The sequence below is a fragment of the Ochotona curzoniae genome, unplaced genomic scaffold (assembly GCF_017591425.1).
Source record: "Ochotona curzoniae isolate NIBS_2020 unplaced genomic scaffold, NIBS_Ocur_1.0 contig_3819, whole genome shotgun sequence".
Classification (NCBI taxonomy): domain Eukaryota; kingdom Metazoa; phylum Chordata; class Mammalia; order Lagomorpha; family Ochotonidae; genus Ochotona; species Ochotona curzoniae.
In genome coordinates this window covers 11890362-11907532 of record NW_024466004.1, presented here as the reverse complement: position 1 = coordinate 11907532, position 17171 = coordinate 11890362, and the positions used below count along the sequence as shown (strand labels likewise).

General features: G+C 41.9%; 1 protein-coding gene across 1 annotated transcript in view; it reads right to left on the bottom strand.

Moving 5' to 3' along the window:
* Window positions 1-513, bottom strand: part of LOC121158641 (CD2 associated protein) — an 82237-nt gene extending 81724 nt beyond the window's left edge. The window contains exon 1 of the mRNA XM_040983509.1: window positions 202-513. Within this exon, the coding sequence (XP_040839443.1) occupies window positions 202-205 (4 nt within the window). The 5' untranslated portion in view covers window positions 206-513. The remainder of the gene's footprint in view (window positions 1-201) is intronic.
* Window positions 514-17171: the final 16658 nt, after the last annotated feature.

Below are 17171 nucleotides of genomic sequence, written 5' to 3'. Positions count from 1 at the left end.
CCGCGGCGCAGGGAGGAGGGAAGGAAGGAGCTGCGGGGAGGCGGGCGAGGCGCGGGGGTCGGCGCCCCCTGCCCCCACGCCTGCACCCTTTCCGGTCGGCGCCGGGACGCGAGCCCAAGGTGGAAGGTAGGGCGGAGCGGGGCGGACCCCCCTGCCACGGCCTCCGGGGGGCTGGGGAGCGCGTGCGGCGGCGGCTCTTACCCATGCTGGGGGCTCCGGCGGGGAGAAGCCCGGCGCCCGCGGCCGCTCCTCCTCCGGTCGCTGGCGCGGCCGCTCCCGCGGCAGGCGGCGGGCCCCGCTCGTCCCGCTCCGGGGCTCAGGCGGGGAGCGCGGGCGTCTCCATCCGCCCGCAGCACTCTCGGCCAGTTCCCCCCTCAGCGCGGCCCGTGAGGCGCCGGCCGCCGCTTCTCCTCACGCCCCGGCCTCCGCCGAAGCCGCGGCGGCAGCAGGGCCTGTCCCGGACGCTGGGTTTTCCCACCGCTGGTGTGTGTCTGCCCGCAGGGGAGGCGAGGCGAGCCGGTGGGTCCCGCCGGGTCCGCGCTGGCCTGCGGCCCCGAGCGCCCGCCCCGCGTCGGTACCCGCCCCTCGGCGCTCCCTCGGCCGCGGCCCCGACGACGGGCGACGCCGGACTGAGGTGGGAATCGGGACCGGGGCCGGGAAGGTGCGGGGAGCTGGGCCCCGGAGGAGGCAAGTCTCGCGAGAGCCGGCCTGCTTGCCCGTGCCTGCCCCGCCCCCGCCGCCTTGGCGCTCGCCCCCTCGGTCCCGGCGGGTGCCAGGTGCGCTGACGTCACGGCCGGGGGTCGCGGCGGGCGCCTGCAGGTGCGCGGGCGGAGGAGGAGGAGGAGGAAGGCGTCGGGGGCCGGGGCGCTGCGGCCGCAGGGCTCGTGGGGGCAGCTGGGTCGGGCGCTTTAGTTGGATCTGCCGCCTCGGAGGGATGCAAAAGTGCTTTTGCAGATAGGCGGCGAGCTTGGCTTGCCCCTCTTTCCGCAGCAGCAGCAGTGCGGTGCCTTTTTCTGAAACAAGCCACCCCTTTGCAGGATCTAAAAGAGAAGAGGAAGCGACGGGGAGAAGGAGTGTGCTTGGTTTCCACTTGGTAGCTTCTTACTGATAAGAGGCGTTTGTGCCTCGGGAAAGAAAGGCTAGGGAAAAAAATGTACTATAGGAATGAATTACTGGGTTCTTAGAGTCTCTCCCTACCTAATGACAACTTTCTGCATCCCTTTTTTGCCTGCAAAGTAATTTACTTTGTTACCTGATTTGGGGCCGGGCCGAGTGGGGAGGTCCAGGAGATGCTGGCCTGGTTTCAAATACTGGCAGACATGTTTTTAATAGCGACACTGTGAAAGAGGATGTAGGGTTATTTTAATCCAATACGAGCCTTTCTTGAGTTGGGGACCAGTGTAACTACTTCATCCAGCCTTATTCCCCCTCCTGCTTTGAGTAGACTCTGTTCCTGTACAGATACGTTGGAGAACAGTGTTCAGTAGTAACTGTTGTGCCTAAAGTTTTTGCCAGAAATTCCATCTTTAACACTTGCAACCATCCATCAGTAAAACCGTCCTTTGGAACCAGGCAGCCCTGAGTTTCTAAACTCAGCATAGTCATTTACTTTTTCTGGGACTTGGGATAAATTAAGAAACCTGTCTGGACTCCTGGTCCTTGAGTCTGTTGAAGGAAATCAGAGTGCAGAGCAGTGCTGGGCACACAGCAGCAGCCATTCCCATCTCTCCTGGAAGCCTGACTTTGCTGTCTGGTCCTCTATTACTTCTGAGAAGGTTACATGTGGCAATTTTATAATAAACATTGTCAAATTCAAGGGTAGGAGCCCTAAACAAGTGCTGGGCCGTATTTTCTTAACCAGATGTCACGACACCTGACCAGATGTGATAAAACATCTTAGAAGTTCCAGGATCTCTGATCTCTCCAAAATAAACAATGTTTTAAAGAGCTATAAAAAAATAAGCATATTTCCTTTGCACATGTTCAGGGTATTATTCCATTGCAGTAATGTACAGACTTCAGATCCTGAGAGTTAGAAGAGAATAGAAACATGGAGAAAATCGAAATGAAGTTATGTAATTGAGGCTGTCACTGGGGCATTGCAAGTTAAGCTACTGCCTGTGTTGTCAGCATTCCATGTGAGCGCCAGTTGAGTCCAGTTGCTCAGTTCCGATCCAACTATCTGCTTATGTCCTGGGAAAGCAGCAGAGGATGAATCAGATAACTTGGGGGCCATAGGCTACGTGAGAGACCAAAAACAAGCTCCTGGCTCCTGCCTCAGCTTACCCCTAGCCATTGAGGCCATCTAGGGCCTGAGTCAGTGACTGGAAGATTTCTGGGTGTGTGTGTTTCTATGTAACTCTGCTTTTCAAATAAATAAATACATTTTTTTAAAGTAATTGAAATCCCAAACTTGATGCTGTCTTCCAGAAACAAAGAAAGTTGGGAAAAAATTAAATCTAAAAATATATTTAGTATGTAAGATACATGCTATGTAACTGTTAGTTACTTATTTTCCCATGGAACATTCTCATCTTGCTAGTCCACCCTAGCCAGCTTTAAGAGGCTTTTGATGGATGGCACCATGCTTTCTATTTGGTATGGTCAGTACTAGACTTGGGTTAGAAAACAACCTCATCTACCATATCTATTCATTTTAACCTCAAGTTTCTTTTAGCTAAAAACAGATTAGACTTCACTTTTTATCTTTACTTCCTTCACTGCTTTTTTGATATTGAATTAGGTTTGATTTCATCTATCTGTCCTCATGTTTCTTTGTATTCCAGAACAAATGGACTTACAGGACATTTGTTACTTTTCCTCCTGTTAAGCACTGAACATGCTGGTCTTACATCAGCGAGAATATATCTGAAAATGCAACAGTTTCAAACTAACCTAATTCATGCTAAACTCACTATTTCTCAGTCTTTTTAGGCATGTATCAGAAGTTACCTAGATTGAAAAGATCATCTGTCTCCCCTTATTTTCTTGTTGTAAAACTGTTTTAATCGAGATGGATTATGCTGAAGCAAAATAAGTATTAACTAAGCTGTGTTATTTTTAAACAAACGTTGCCAACAACTAATTCTTTTCTGTTTCTTTATTCTTAGTTCCAAGGCACAATGCTTCCTGGGCAGGTTTCTTATTGTTATCTTGTTTTGACTGGGCTAATTTATTGTATACTTAAGTACAAATTACATCAATGTAAAACCCAAATTTTAAAAATCTTTCTTTAGAAAACAATTGCAGGAAATAATAGCCTCAATATAACAATGCCTATATCCTGAGTTCACCGAAGCCGTAAAAATCCCCCAGCTGCAACTCTGACCCGTCAGCCTGCCACGAAATTTTGTTACTACACTAGCAATTCAGGGGATGTGCTCAGATATGACTACTCCAGTAAGCACTTTTCATGACTGCACTTTAACCAAAGGCTTGAGCCCATCTAGATAAATCACCACTTTGCCAATGCAACGGACTTTTGATAGATGTTGTTTGCACTTTATGTAGGAAGCTAGTGTCAGCTATCCCCTTTTGAAGGGTCAGATGATTTAAGTAATCCAAAGTAACAAATATGTGTTTTTCAAGATGGTGAAGTTGTAGATGTATATAATACTGCATGCAAAGCTACTAGTCCTAAGCACCCATTCTACTCATCAAACATTTTGTTAGTCACCCCTTATAAATGAGCAGTTGTTGGGTCATGAATATAGAGATGAAGAATACAGTCTCTTCCCTTAGAATAGGGAATATTGGGAAGTTAGTTGGAAATAACGTTGTGGTTGCTCAGTAAAAACAAGGAAATGTGGTCAGAGAGCAAAGAAAACAGGCAGGCATATAGTCCAAACCCCAGATGCCTTTTGGGAGACCAGGCTCAGTGGATCAAAGCCAAATACTGAGGACCTTGTATATCATGAGAGGTCTTACTCAAAAATTATAGGCAATTAAGAAGGGTTTTAAGAAAGGAACTGATTTATTCTGTCAGCTGCCTCTATCGTCAGAAAAAAAATACACATGTATCTCAGAAAACTACATACGAACAAATTGGGTTCAGCTAACATTGGTTAATCTGTAAGCACCCTCTATTATCTAATATGATTTTTATTAATACACAAATGTTAAGCGCAGTAACATACACATGGTATCTCATATGCTGGGAAGTGTGAGAGATGCACTGCAGTGTACTTTGCCTTCAAGAAATGTGATTCTCGAACAAGAAGATTGATATCCTTGTTACAACCTACTCTTCCTTCAGAAAGTCACATAATTATAAACACACAGCTTTGCAACTAGACATGGCACCAGCCAATCAATTAGGTACATCCTCAGATTAGTAATGTGTTTATAGTGTTCTTATTTCAGCTTCTGCAAATTTTGAGCAGTAAACACAAGTTACCTGTTGCCAAAAAATCAGGTGACATTTGTTCATCTCACAGGTCACTCTACTGTAAGGTAGCCATTTTTGAAAACATTGTTATTAATCTTTTTTTGTGTTGGTCATGAGTGTATGTAAGCTTACAAAGTAGGTTTTATTGCTAATGGGAAGCCAAGGGAATAACCAAAAAAGATCTCAACAATAGTCCTTATCTCTTACTCATCTTGCCATTTCTTCATCTGGCCTAATGTGACACCAAAAACATTCAGCAAATTGTGAGATTTCTGTGTTTCTTTCCAGCTAGCCATAAATTCTTTCTGAAACAATAGTTAGAGACTTTATTTCAGATCCCTGGTTTGGTTTTTGTTTTTGTTTTTTCTTTTTCTTTTTTAGGATTTATTTATTTTGATGTAAAGGGACAGAGGGACGGAGAGAGAGACTGATATTCCATCCATGAACTCACTCCCCAAATGCTCATAAGCAGCTAAATCTAGGCCAGACCAAAGCAAGAAGCCAGAAACTCCATCCTGTCTCCCACTTGGGCAGCAGGCGCCCAAGTATTGGGCTATCTGTTGCTTTCCCACGCTTATTGGCAGAAAGCTATATTGGGAGTGGAACAACTAGGACTTGAACAAGCTCTCTGATATAACATGTTAGAGTGTTGCTAATTGAGGCCCTACTTGCTACACCACAATACCTGCCTGTGTTTTTCTTGTATTTGAATGCCAGAGATACAGAGAGATCATCTGCTGGTTTACTCCCTAAGTACCCACAGCAGCCATAGCTGCTCTAGGCCAAAACCAAGTGGCTGAACTTCCATGCTGGTCTCCATGTAGATAGCAGGGGCCTAAGTATTTGAGCCAACATCTACTGCTTTCCTAAAGTCAGTGCCAGAAAGCTGGATCAGAGCAGCCAGGATTCAAATCCACACTTCAAAATGGGCTGCCTGTGTTATAAGCAGTAGTTTAATGTGTTGCACCACAGTGCCACCCCGTAGATCTCAACTGCCCACCTGCTTCCTTAAATGCATAGGTGACAGTGAAGTTTATATCCCATCAGACACTGGAGCTTTTAACTCACCTTTTGCGTTCTTGTTTTGATGCCCCAAATTTGACACCTTCCAATGCAGAAGATGCTGCTGAGCAAGACTGTTCTGTGCTAATTCCATTCTGCAGATTTCCAAGTGTTGTTCCATCACTCCCACTATTACACCACATCCTATACATGTGTTGCTGATAGGCAGAGCTCCTTAACCTCTGTTCACACTTCATTCAGCTCTGTCTTTTCTGACAGCTACTTAAAATACCCGGTGGGTAGCTGAAGTGAAATATAGTACTCTTGAACCTTTTTATTCATGAAGTTTCCACCAGTACCTTTACTTTATAACCAGGGAAGCTGAATCTTTCTAAATAGTCCCCTGATTCTTCTTTCACAGATTCTCCTCTTTTGACATAGACTATGCTGTTTTCATCTTCAACTGTTATGTGTCTAATTAGCATCCTAGATACTTGGGCTGCTATCTCTCGACCCTCTTAATTTCTTGTTCTATATTCTCATCTTTTTTCTTTAAAAAGAAAAAAAAGTACTTATTTCTTTTATCAAGAGACAAAGAGAAGGAGATAAAGATATCCCATTCACTGTTTTGCTGCTCATTGGCCAACAGCAGCTAGGGGCTAGGCCAGTGTAAAGACAGAAGCTTGGAATGCAATCCAGATCTCCTAAGTAACTAGCAGCAACTTGCCTCCCAAGGTACCTGTTAGTAGGAAGTTGGAATCGGAGCAGAGCCTCTTCTCAAAGCTAGGCATTCTGACATAAAAGGCAGGTGGCATCTTAACTGTGAGGCCAAATACCCATCCACTGCATCATCTTTTTGAGACTTCTCTTGCTACCGTTTTGCTATATCTTAGACTATCTCTTCTCTTTACCATTGTCCTTAGATTGCCAATCCAGTTTGCCCAGTTTAATAACCCTACTTAAATGGCCTCTTTGATCTCCTATCCCTCCCTTGGCACCAAATATGTTGTCATAGAATAAGCTTGAGCCTTATAAAGTAACATCACTTTCTGCATACTGACAACCTTAAATATCAACGAATTCTTTACAGTAAACCAGTGAAATTGATAAAAAAAATCTATAGTTTTACAATATTAGCAACATCATTAATAACAACTGTCTGTAAGTCTTAAGGAAAAACTTAAATGCGTCATATACATGATCTGATGTGACCTTCATTATGACGCTGTGAGTAATACTGTTATCATCTCCATTTTAAGGACTAGAAAATTTGAGACGAATAATTAACGTGAATGAGGTTACATAACCATGAGGTGGTAGGGCCTGTGCTACAGTTCATGGGTGCTTCCACTGCCAGTGTTCCTTCTGTAGCTGTTTGGTAGTTGTTACAAGGATCAATCAGGAAGCACCTAGCACAGAGTAGATACTTGATGCTAAGTTATTTTCCCTCCTTTATTAAATTGATGACCAACTGTGTGGCAGGTACTGTGCAGGGGCTTGTGTACACGGGTGGAGGGAGGTAATTAAGACACATCCTTAATATCCTCATGGAATTTATGATCTGAGAGAGGGAGGAAGTCATATTTCACAATCATGACTCCTTCTGTCTTGAATGTTTCCTGTCTTTCACCCTAAGACCTATCCTTATTCTTTAATGGGATATTTGGTGCATTTTCTACTGTAAATTAGCTACTTTCATACAGCTCTTACTTCCTGTTATGGAGGTGATGTCTAAAGACAGGAACTAGTTTCTACTTATCTTTATATTGATGCCACCTCTTGGACACACAGGAAGCTTTCAACAGTATTTGCTAAATTCATTAATAGAAAGGATACAAAATCATTTCTTCTGTGTCTTCAAGATTGTAAGTCAACGAAACATTACTTTGATGATTATATCAATTTCTTTTTTTGATAGCAATTTATATAAATTTTATTATTTTATTACTTTATGATACAGTTATATAGGCTCAGGGATTTCCCTTGCTTCTCCCCAAATACCCTCCACCCACAGATTTCCCCTATATTTACAATAGTTTAGTCCTTCATAAGCAGTCATAAGTCCATAATTCAGCAGTTTAACTGTATCTTGACATTGTGGGTATACACAATGGCAGAATTCACCATCCTATTGTCAAGATGTATTTTACACTTTCAGGAGAATCAAGATGGTGGAATAGAGTAAGGACATGTTTAAACAGATGGAGAAACATTAGCCAGTGTGAAGCATGGAGGGCACATCCCAGGAAATAGGGGAAGACGGAATGAAAGCAAAGGGGTACTGCAGACTGACAGACACAGGAAAGCAGGAGACACAACAGTGTGGTATCGCAGTGGCTGATACTTCAGCTGCATTCAATAGGGGCAAATTGCACCATCAGCTGCAACCAGGCACCAGCAACCAGGAGCTAAGGGATTTTCACTGGAAGCTCAGGAAGTAAACCCAGACAAAGAACTGCCCATCCTGCTAGTCTGTTTGATTGGAACAGGAGCAGAGACAGAGCAGCAGGTCCCAGCTGGGCAATGTGGGAACAGGACTAATTTCACAACACAGCGCACCCACTAGAGCTGTATCCAGCACCATTTTGTTTAAGGAGGCAAAGGCTACAGGACAGTACTGTGCATGCACGGAGCTAGGAGTGAACAGATTTCTAGCTTGGTGAGCTGTAACAGCGTGGCATCCTACAGGTTCCACCCAAGATAGGTCAGGTGGTACTCAAACTTGACGGCCAGCAGTTCAAGAATTCTATAGTGGCATATCAGGCATCATTTTGTTCAGTATGGTAAAGACTAAGACTTCAGGGACGACAGTGCATTCACTAAACTTGGCAAGAACTCACTGAGCTCAGTGCATTGCACTTTTCTCACAGGAAAATGATACCGACTTTGGCATTGTACAGGTCAACATAGGTCCGTATTGCCCTCAGACGTAAAGGCCAGCAGATTTCAGCAAGATCACCACCAACAACACCCAAGCTACATGGGACAGCTGGTGTCTCCCTAATCCTGGGAACTGCTCCAACTGGAAGTGGAAGAAAGGTTGTAGAGACAACAGTGCAGCCTCAGCACAGTATCACAGGAGGTAGAGACTGGTTAGCCAGAAGCTGGGGCTACGGAGTTCTTTGTAGAAATGTAACATAAGAACGCAGACCTGGAACTAGCTGGAGGGTGTGACACAAATGACTGAAAACAAAGAGCCATGTACCAACTGCAATACGTAAAATCGAACTGTACACCTGTGGGTGATACAATTTAGAAACCTGTCCTAAGGAGGAGAATCTGATAACCAGAAGTACAATGACCAAGAGCAAAAGAGAGACAGAGGTACAATGATTCTTACTGAAGACTCCTCTGCAAAGGAGCAAAACCCTTTGAAAACCTCAAAGTTCACTGAGGAAGACACTGAGAAAATGGGGGATACAGAATCCAAAGCACGTGTTATAAAACTTTTTATCAACAACGAGAAGCATGTAAACACAGGTATTCAAGGAATTTAAGGAATATGTCACACTGGAAATGAATCAAATAAAATCTGATATATCAGAGATTAAGAATATAGTGGAGCAATTTAAAAGTACAGTGCAGAGTCTCCAAAATAGAATGAAGGAGGCACAAGAAAGAGTCTCAAAGTTAGAAGATACTTCCGGTCACTAGGGGGAAACAAAGAAAAAGCTAGCACAGAGCTGGATCAGCCTAAAAGAAGTATTCAGGAATTGAAAAACACTATTAAAAGGCCAAATATAAGAGGTATGGGAGTCCCTGAAGGTGCAGAAAGAGAAGCAAGGTTTACAAATATATGTAATGAAATAATAAGGAAAAATTTCCCTACTCTAGAGAAAGAATTAGGAAATAAGATCAAGTAGTGGCATAAAACTCCTATCAGGCTTGACTAAAAGTGATCTTCACCCTGACACATGATCATCAAGCTCTCTTCAATCCAACGTAAGGAAAAGATCCTGAAATGTGCACGTGAAAAAAAAATCAACTGACATATAAAGGAATGCCAATTAACCTCACAGGAGACCTCTCACAGGAAACTCTACGGGCCTGAAGAGAATGGAGAGACATATTCCAGATTCTAAAAGCAAAATATTGTCAGCCCAGGATAATGTACCCAGCAAAGCTTTCCTTTGTCTTGAAAATGAAATAAAATTCTTCCTCAGTAAAGAAAAGCTAGAAAACTGCCTCTTGCAAACCTGCCCTACAAATGATACTCAAATACTCAAACATGTTCTCTTTTTTTTTTTTTTTAAGATTTTTATTTATTGGAAAGTCAGATATACAGACAGGAGGAGAGAGAGAGAGGAAGACCGTCCGACTGATGATTCACTCCCCAAGTGAGCACAATGGCCAATGCTATGCCGATCCAAAGCCAGGATCCAGGAATTACTTCTGGGTATCCCACATGGGTGCAGGGGCCTAAGGCCTTGGGCCGTCCTCAACTGCTTTCCCAGGCCACAAGCAGGGAGCTGGATGGGAAGTGGAGCTGCCAGGATTAGAACCGGCCCCCATATGGGATCCTGGTGCGCCCAAGGTGAGGACTTCAGCCGCTAGGCCACGCTGCCGGGCCCAAACATGTTCTCTTAACAAAGAAGAGGAATAGTGCCCACCAAAATAAAAGACAAATGCGAAGAACATCCCAGTGTAATTACAACAGAAGACTAAATCAGTGAACAAACCATTTCTACCAAATTACCACCCATTCATATCAACCCTGAATATAAATGGCTTAAACTCATCAATCAAAAGTCATAGGTTAGTAGAATGGATTAAAACAAAACTGTTTTATTTGTTGCCTACAGGAGACATATCTCACCAACAAGATCAGAGGAAGCTATATCTCATGGATTTTGATTTTTTTAAATTCAGTTTCATCTTTTCAAAACACTTTCTTCTGATTAAATTCTTCAATGACTCATAGATCGTACAGTTGCATCATTTTCTTTAAGAAGGTTCTTGATTTTCTCTTTCATCAGCAACACATTAGTCATTCAGTAGCATGTTATTTAACTTCATGGTGTTGTTCATTTCTTTTTTTTTATTCCTGTTGTTGGTTTTGTTTTGTAGCTATTCATTTAAAGGGGTGTATAGAAACTGTGTAATGGAGATTATCTTGTCCAGATGTGAGGATGCAATGAGGTATGCATCTCTACTTCCAGACAAAGATGGACTCCCAATGAAGCTGTTTCCAGTATCTTGACAATAGAATGCTGGACTCTGTGCCATTGTCCATGCCTGCAATGATGGACATAGGACTGTTTATGCGGAACTATACTAGCAATGTTATAGGGGAACTCAGTGAGGGGGAAGGGATTTAGGGAGGAGGACAAGGGAAATCCCATGGCCTATCGAACTGTGTCATAAAACGATCATAATAAAAAAATTTTTTTAAAGATATATTTTACAGTTTCATTGGGAATCCGTCTTCGTTTTGGAAGTAGAGATGCACACTGCATTGTTTCTTCACATCTAGATGGGATAGTCTCCATTACGATTATCATACATCCCCCTGAATGAAAAGCCATAAAACAAAATCAACAACAGGAAGAAAAATATAAAATTTATGACACCATGAAGTTAAATAATATGCTACTGACTGAATGACCATTATGTCACTGAAGAAATAAAAAAAAAAAAACCTTCTTGAAGAAAACGATGCTACTGTATACATATATAATTCTTCTTACAAGTGATGCACCACTTTGGGACAAACTCTTGATGAAAATAACTGGCCAGTGATTGCCTACCTATTCCTAACTGAATTTTCCAATACCTTTTTTTTTTTTTTTAAGTGAACACTCCCTGGCAAGCAATTAGGTGCTAATGTTGATTTTTGCAAATTTTTATATATTTGCATTTTCTTAGTGAATATTCCCAGTAAATATCTGGGGAAACAGAGACTCTAAGGTGGACTATGTCAGCCAGTTGATTCTGGAGGTATTTCATTGTGCTTGGAGTGGCGAGATTGACAGTAATTCAGAACTGTTGAACTATTATAACCACTGGAATGAGACCATGGGGACATGCCACACATAAGGGACCCTGGGATGGTTGGGAGACTGGGTGCGGCTTCTCCCCTTGTCTCTGCCCTTCTTTCAGATACAGGAAGGAAGAAAGAGAACATGGAAATAATGATCTCAAACATCTTCCTTTAGCCCTTGACCCTTCGCACTCTAACCATTATGTAAAAATCATCAAACATATAATTTAAAAAATAATAAAATAAAAGAAATATCATCTTGCAAAAAAATCAAATAATTAATTCACAATACATTACATTCTATCACAAGTCATCATGAATTACTGGATAGGAAGAACTAGTGAAAAAATTGCCAATAAAATGCTGGGTACAGTCTTATGTATTCCATACCCTACATCTGAGCAGCTGCTCCTGACAAAGTGAAAACAGGGCGGTACTGGCCCAACCCCCTTATATATTCACACATATCTATTGTATTACTTATATGCCTCTTTTCATCATGGAACCATCACCTTATTCATCAGATCTCATCTAGCATTCATAAAAGAGTATTTACATCCTGGCTAGGTAACTAGTAACTGCCGGTATGTAATGTCACACTTAAAAGGAGGTAAGGAATGAGTACCCAGGGTTCATAGATGCATTGAATGTTTTAGAATCCAGTTAAACAAATGAAACATTGGTAAGATGGGAAGATACTGTGAGCACCTCCTATCAGAGTTATGTTAAAACATTAACATTTTTTCTAGTCCTTGGAAAATATTATGCGTGCGAGCCAAAGGAGTTAGTTAGCCATTCCCATTGCTAATGTAAGTTCACATACCAATTTCTGTTCCCCAAATGAATGCGTTAGGTCATGGGTCACGGGGGCCATTTCTTAAACTAAAATGAAAGGGAAAGGGGCTTTATAGCAGACAGTTTGTGCAAACAGGAATTGAAAGTACAAAGGGACAGCTTCTTTCTTGGGGGGGAAGAACCCCGAGAAAGAAGAACTCTAAACAAATCTAGCGATGGAAAGAAACACCAGTCAACTAAAGGTCTGAAACAAAATCCCCCTGACTTCCTTATTCGTTTATTCATCCTCCACTCATCAGTGGGGCAAGAATATTAATAACCATGACTCATGGTGAATCATTTTTAATGAAGTGAGATTTTAAAATCAAATGTAACTTAAATAAGAGTTTGGGTTATTCTTAAACACACATGAGAGATTTTTCTAAAAGCACATATAGAAAAATGAATTTCAAAATGTTCCCATCAAATAAACATGTCTTAACAAGTTTATCATTTTTAACAGAGAGGGAGAGAACAAGAGAGATAAAAACAGGTACAGAGACAGAGAGCTGCCTTGTGCCAGGACACTCCACAAATATCTTTCACAGCTAGGGTTGGGCCAGTATGAAACAAGGCCAGAGCCCTATCCCATCTCCCAGGTGGCCACTCCAGGTTCCCGACAATTAAGCTATCACATATTGTCTCTTAGGGGTGTACCAGCAAGAATTGAATCGCAACAGGGCTTCCAATCCAACCCAGGCACTTCAATGCACAGTGCAAGTGTACCAAGCCACATCCTAACCACAAAGTCAAATATCTGCCTCTAAATAAATTTATCTTTGAATTCCATTTTTTACATGCATTACTTGAAATGTCTTTGTGGGTTTTTTTTTTCCTTACCTGTTTATCCAAGGAGCAGAGCGAGAAGATACAAGGAGAGTTCCCATCTACTAGTTTGCTTCCCAGCTGTTGCAGTGGCATGTGGATGGCAGATGCTCAGCTGCTTCAGCCGCTCCCTCTGCTTCCCAGGGTTCACATTAGCAGAAAGCTGGAACCAATGACCAGAGCCAGGATTCTAACGTACATACTCAAAGTGGAACCAAATCCAAAACAGCATCTTAACCAGTAGGAAAAACAGTTGTGCCAGAAGTATATCCATATTAATTGGATTCTACAAGTTTATATTTCCTCTTCCAATAGTGCAAAATCTACAGGCATAAAATTCAAACAATGCAGGAATGTATAAACTAAACTGCCAATGTCTCAAAGAATAAATACTGTTAACTGGTTTTATATTCACTAGGATTTTTGTTCATTCTTTAACAGAGTTTATAATTAAACTCTGAAGGTGACTCCACCTAACAGTACTCATACAATGCGCATTTCAGAGCATTCTATTTCCATATCAACTATTTTCTTCAGATGGTGCATCCCATTGTTTTACTGAAATGACAAATTGTGTGTTAAGGAACATTTGAAATACTCCCAAGTGATTTTATTTTATTTTTTTTAAGATTTTCTTATTTTTATTGCAAAGTCATATACAGAGAGGAGAGACAGAGAGCAAGATCTTCCATCCAATGATTCACTCCCCAAGTAACTGCAATGGCCAGAGCTGCACCAATCCAAACTCAAGAACCATGAGCCTTTTCCAGGTCTCCCACGTGGGTGCAAGGTCCCAAAGCTTTGGGCCATCTTCTACTGCTTTCCCAGGCCACAAGCAGGGAGCTGGATAAGAAGCGGGGCTGCCGGGATTAGAATTGGTGCCCATATAGAATCCTGGTGCATGCTAGGTGAGAACTTTAGCTGCTAGGCTACCATGCTAAACCCAATTTAATTTTCTCATATTGTAAACACTGCCTTAGTGCACGCACACACACACACAAAGACAGAGAAATAGTATCACTATGAGTTATTTTTATGAAAGGATCGCTAAATCAAAAACCACTCACATTTGCATTTTGACTATGGTTTCTCAAATAGTCTTCCCAAAGGTTTGTGCCAATTACTCTCCTTTAACAGAATAAACTATCCTCCAGACTGGATATTAGCAATATTTGGACTGTAGTTCTAGTTCATTGTTTTCATTTGTGTCAAGGACATTATATATATGAAACTCCATATCTAGTCCTTCTTTTTCTTTACTTGACACCATCCCCAGCCTGCTTTTGTTTTTGTTGTTGTTGTTTGTCCCCAATTTGCCAATCTAACAGTCTAGATCCTTGTCTAACATTTCTAGTCTGTTATTATTTCCCCATTTTGCCTCCAAAGAACACTTTATTCTCATGCCCTTTGCTCTTAGATCCATTCGTCTCTCCCTTGGGTTGGTGTTGAGTTGGGGGCATGGAAAGTGAAGGTCAGGAGCACTCATCCGTACAAACTGTGTCGTCACCCTCTTGACTTCCTGCTGAGCTTCATCAGGAGGATCCCCTGGTGGAAGAGTGGGTGAAATGAAAGGCAGAATGTCTCAAAGAATATCTCATTCCTAATCCATGAAACCTGTAAATATGCTGTTACATAGCAACAGGGAATTAGATTGCAGATGGAATTAAGTTTACAAACCAGCTGAAGTTCAAATAAGGTTACCCTGGAATTTCCAATAGACCCAATATAATCACAAGAGAATTTTAAAGAGGGAGGGGGGTTGGGCATTGTGGCGCGATGGGTTAAGCCACCATGCTATGCTTGGTTGCCCACAACCCATGTCAGAGTACTTGTGTCAAATTCCCACAGCTCTACTTCCGCTTCCTGCTAACGTACCTAGGAGGCAGCAGATAAGTCCTTGAGTCTGCAACACTCACATCAGAGATCCTGATGAAGTTCCAAGCTTTTAGATTTGTCCCTGACAGCCCTGGCTGTCAGAGCCATTGGAGAATGAACCAGTGGATGGAAAAATCTCTCTCCCTTTCTGTGTCATTCTGCTTTCCTGCTTATCATTCTCTTTTGGTTTCTCAATTCTTCCACCCACTCTAAAATCAATTGCTGTATTAGATTACTTCTCCTTTGGATATTTAGAATAGTCTTGTCTGGGACTCAGGCCTATGCCTCTCCTTACTGACATCCCATATGGGCACTGGTTTGTGTCCCAGTTGCTTTATTTCCTATCCAGCTCTCTGCTATGGCCTAGAAAAGCAGTGAAGATTGGCCCAAAATATTTGGCCCCTGTGCCCAGGGAGACGCCGAAGATGCTCCTGGCTCCTGGCTTCAGGTTAGCTCAGCTCTGGTCATTGAAGTCATTTGGGGAGTGAACCTGTGGATGGAAGTCATCTTTTTCTATCTCTCCTTTCTGTAAAATCTGCCTCAACAAAAATGTAATAAATCTTTTAAAAAGACAGTGTCCCATTTTCCTAGCTGGACTGAGCTTAATACAGTCTGTCAAAGGTGTTGCAAATATCTACTCTCAATTTGATGGGACTATTTTGACATTTTTATGGTGTTTTTATATAATTCAGAAAATTTAAATCTGCATTTCCTTAAATTTTCCAATCTTTGTAATTCTTTAGTTCCATGTTGAAAGGCTTTTTCTCCTGTTAAATTGTCATTTTCTTTCAAATTTTTATTGATGAGCAGTATATAATCACCTAATCCTATGTACAACCTGCTGAATTTTCACAAACTGTAAATGCTTTAGGTCATGTTGTTATTTCACTTTTTATATCTAAGTTTGTGATACAGGGGTGGGCATTTAGCCCAGCATTTAAGATTTGTGGAGGGGAGCAGCATTATGGCATAGTGGGTAACACTGATGCTTGTAATACTGTAGCATCCCACAAGGGCGCTGGTTGGAGTTCCATCTGCTCCACTTGCCATGCAGCATCCTCTAGTATGACTGAGAAAGTAGTGGGAAAATGGTCCAAATTCTTGAGCCCTTGCACTTACATGAACCCTGAAGAAGCTCCTGGCTTCTGCCCTGACATCAGTGCACGACCTTAGGAGGCAATAGCAGTTGCCACCCACATGATAGACCTGGATTGGGCTCCTGATTCCTGGACCCAGCTACTGTAGACATTTTGAAAGTGAACCAGATAATGGGAGCTATCTCACTTATACAAATTAGTAAATAATCTTTAAATAGGATTATGATTATCTGGACATCACTTGAGGGAATATGGATTAAAATTATAATTAATCTTTTTCTCCTTCAGTGACGAGTTTCACAGTATTTGAGAATAATAGTTCCTATTTCTCCTATGGAAGTGAAATGCCACGTTCATCATATACTTATTCTAGATAACTGATCAATCAAAATTTCCTAGTTTATTCCTGTATTTATAATGCATATATTATATATAGTGCAATGGAATGCAATTGTGTTGAGCAGTGCCCCTACCCTAATTACTCAGAATATAAACTGATGTTAATGTTTAGAATTACAAAGAAACCTGTTCCTTCAGAAAGACTGAGTCAGTATGAAGATAAACGCCCTAAACCAGGTAACAGAGTTAATAAGGTGTCCTGTGTAACTCTGTACAGATATTTCTCTTTCTGTTGCCAGCTTATCCAGGACCTGGCACATGTAAATATTCAGCCACGTAATTGGTTCCCAAGCCTCGCTGAGCATTGATAGTATGCCAAACACATATTTGGCTAAATTCCAGCCTCTGGAGTGTTAAAATCAACAGTTACCGGATTTCATAATCAGAACTGGATATTACCATCACAGATTGAACTTCTGGCATATAAGAATAAATCAGAATTTTACATTTAATTTATTATTCCCTTAAAAAAAAAGCTGTAGCAGTCAAAATTTTAGTCAGCATTTTATACTAGGAATAATCATTTCTTAATGCTCTTACTTTTCCATTGCTTCTGTGGTCATTCTTTATGTATACTTTTCTTTTTTTTTTTTTTTTTATTGTTGCTTACACTGTATTATGTAGTACAGTTTTATAGGCGCTGGGGATTCCCCCCACCCCTCCCATACCCCTCCCCCCATGGTGGATTCCTCCACCTTGTTGCATAACCATAGTTCAAGTTCAGTTGAGATTCATTGCTTGCAAACACATGCCTAGCATAAAGTTCAGCGTC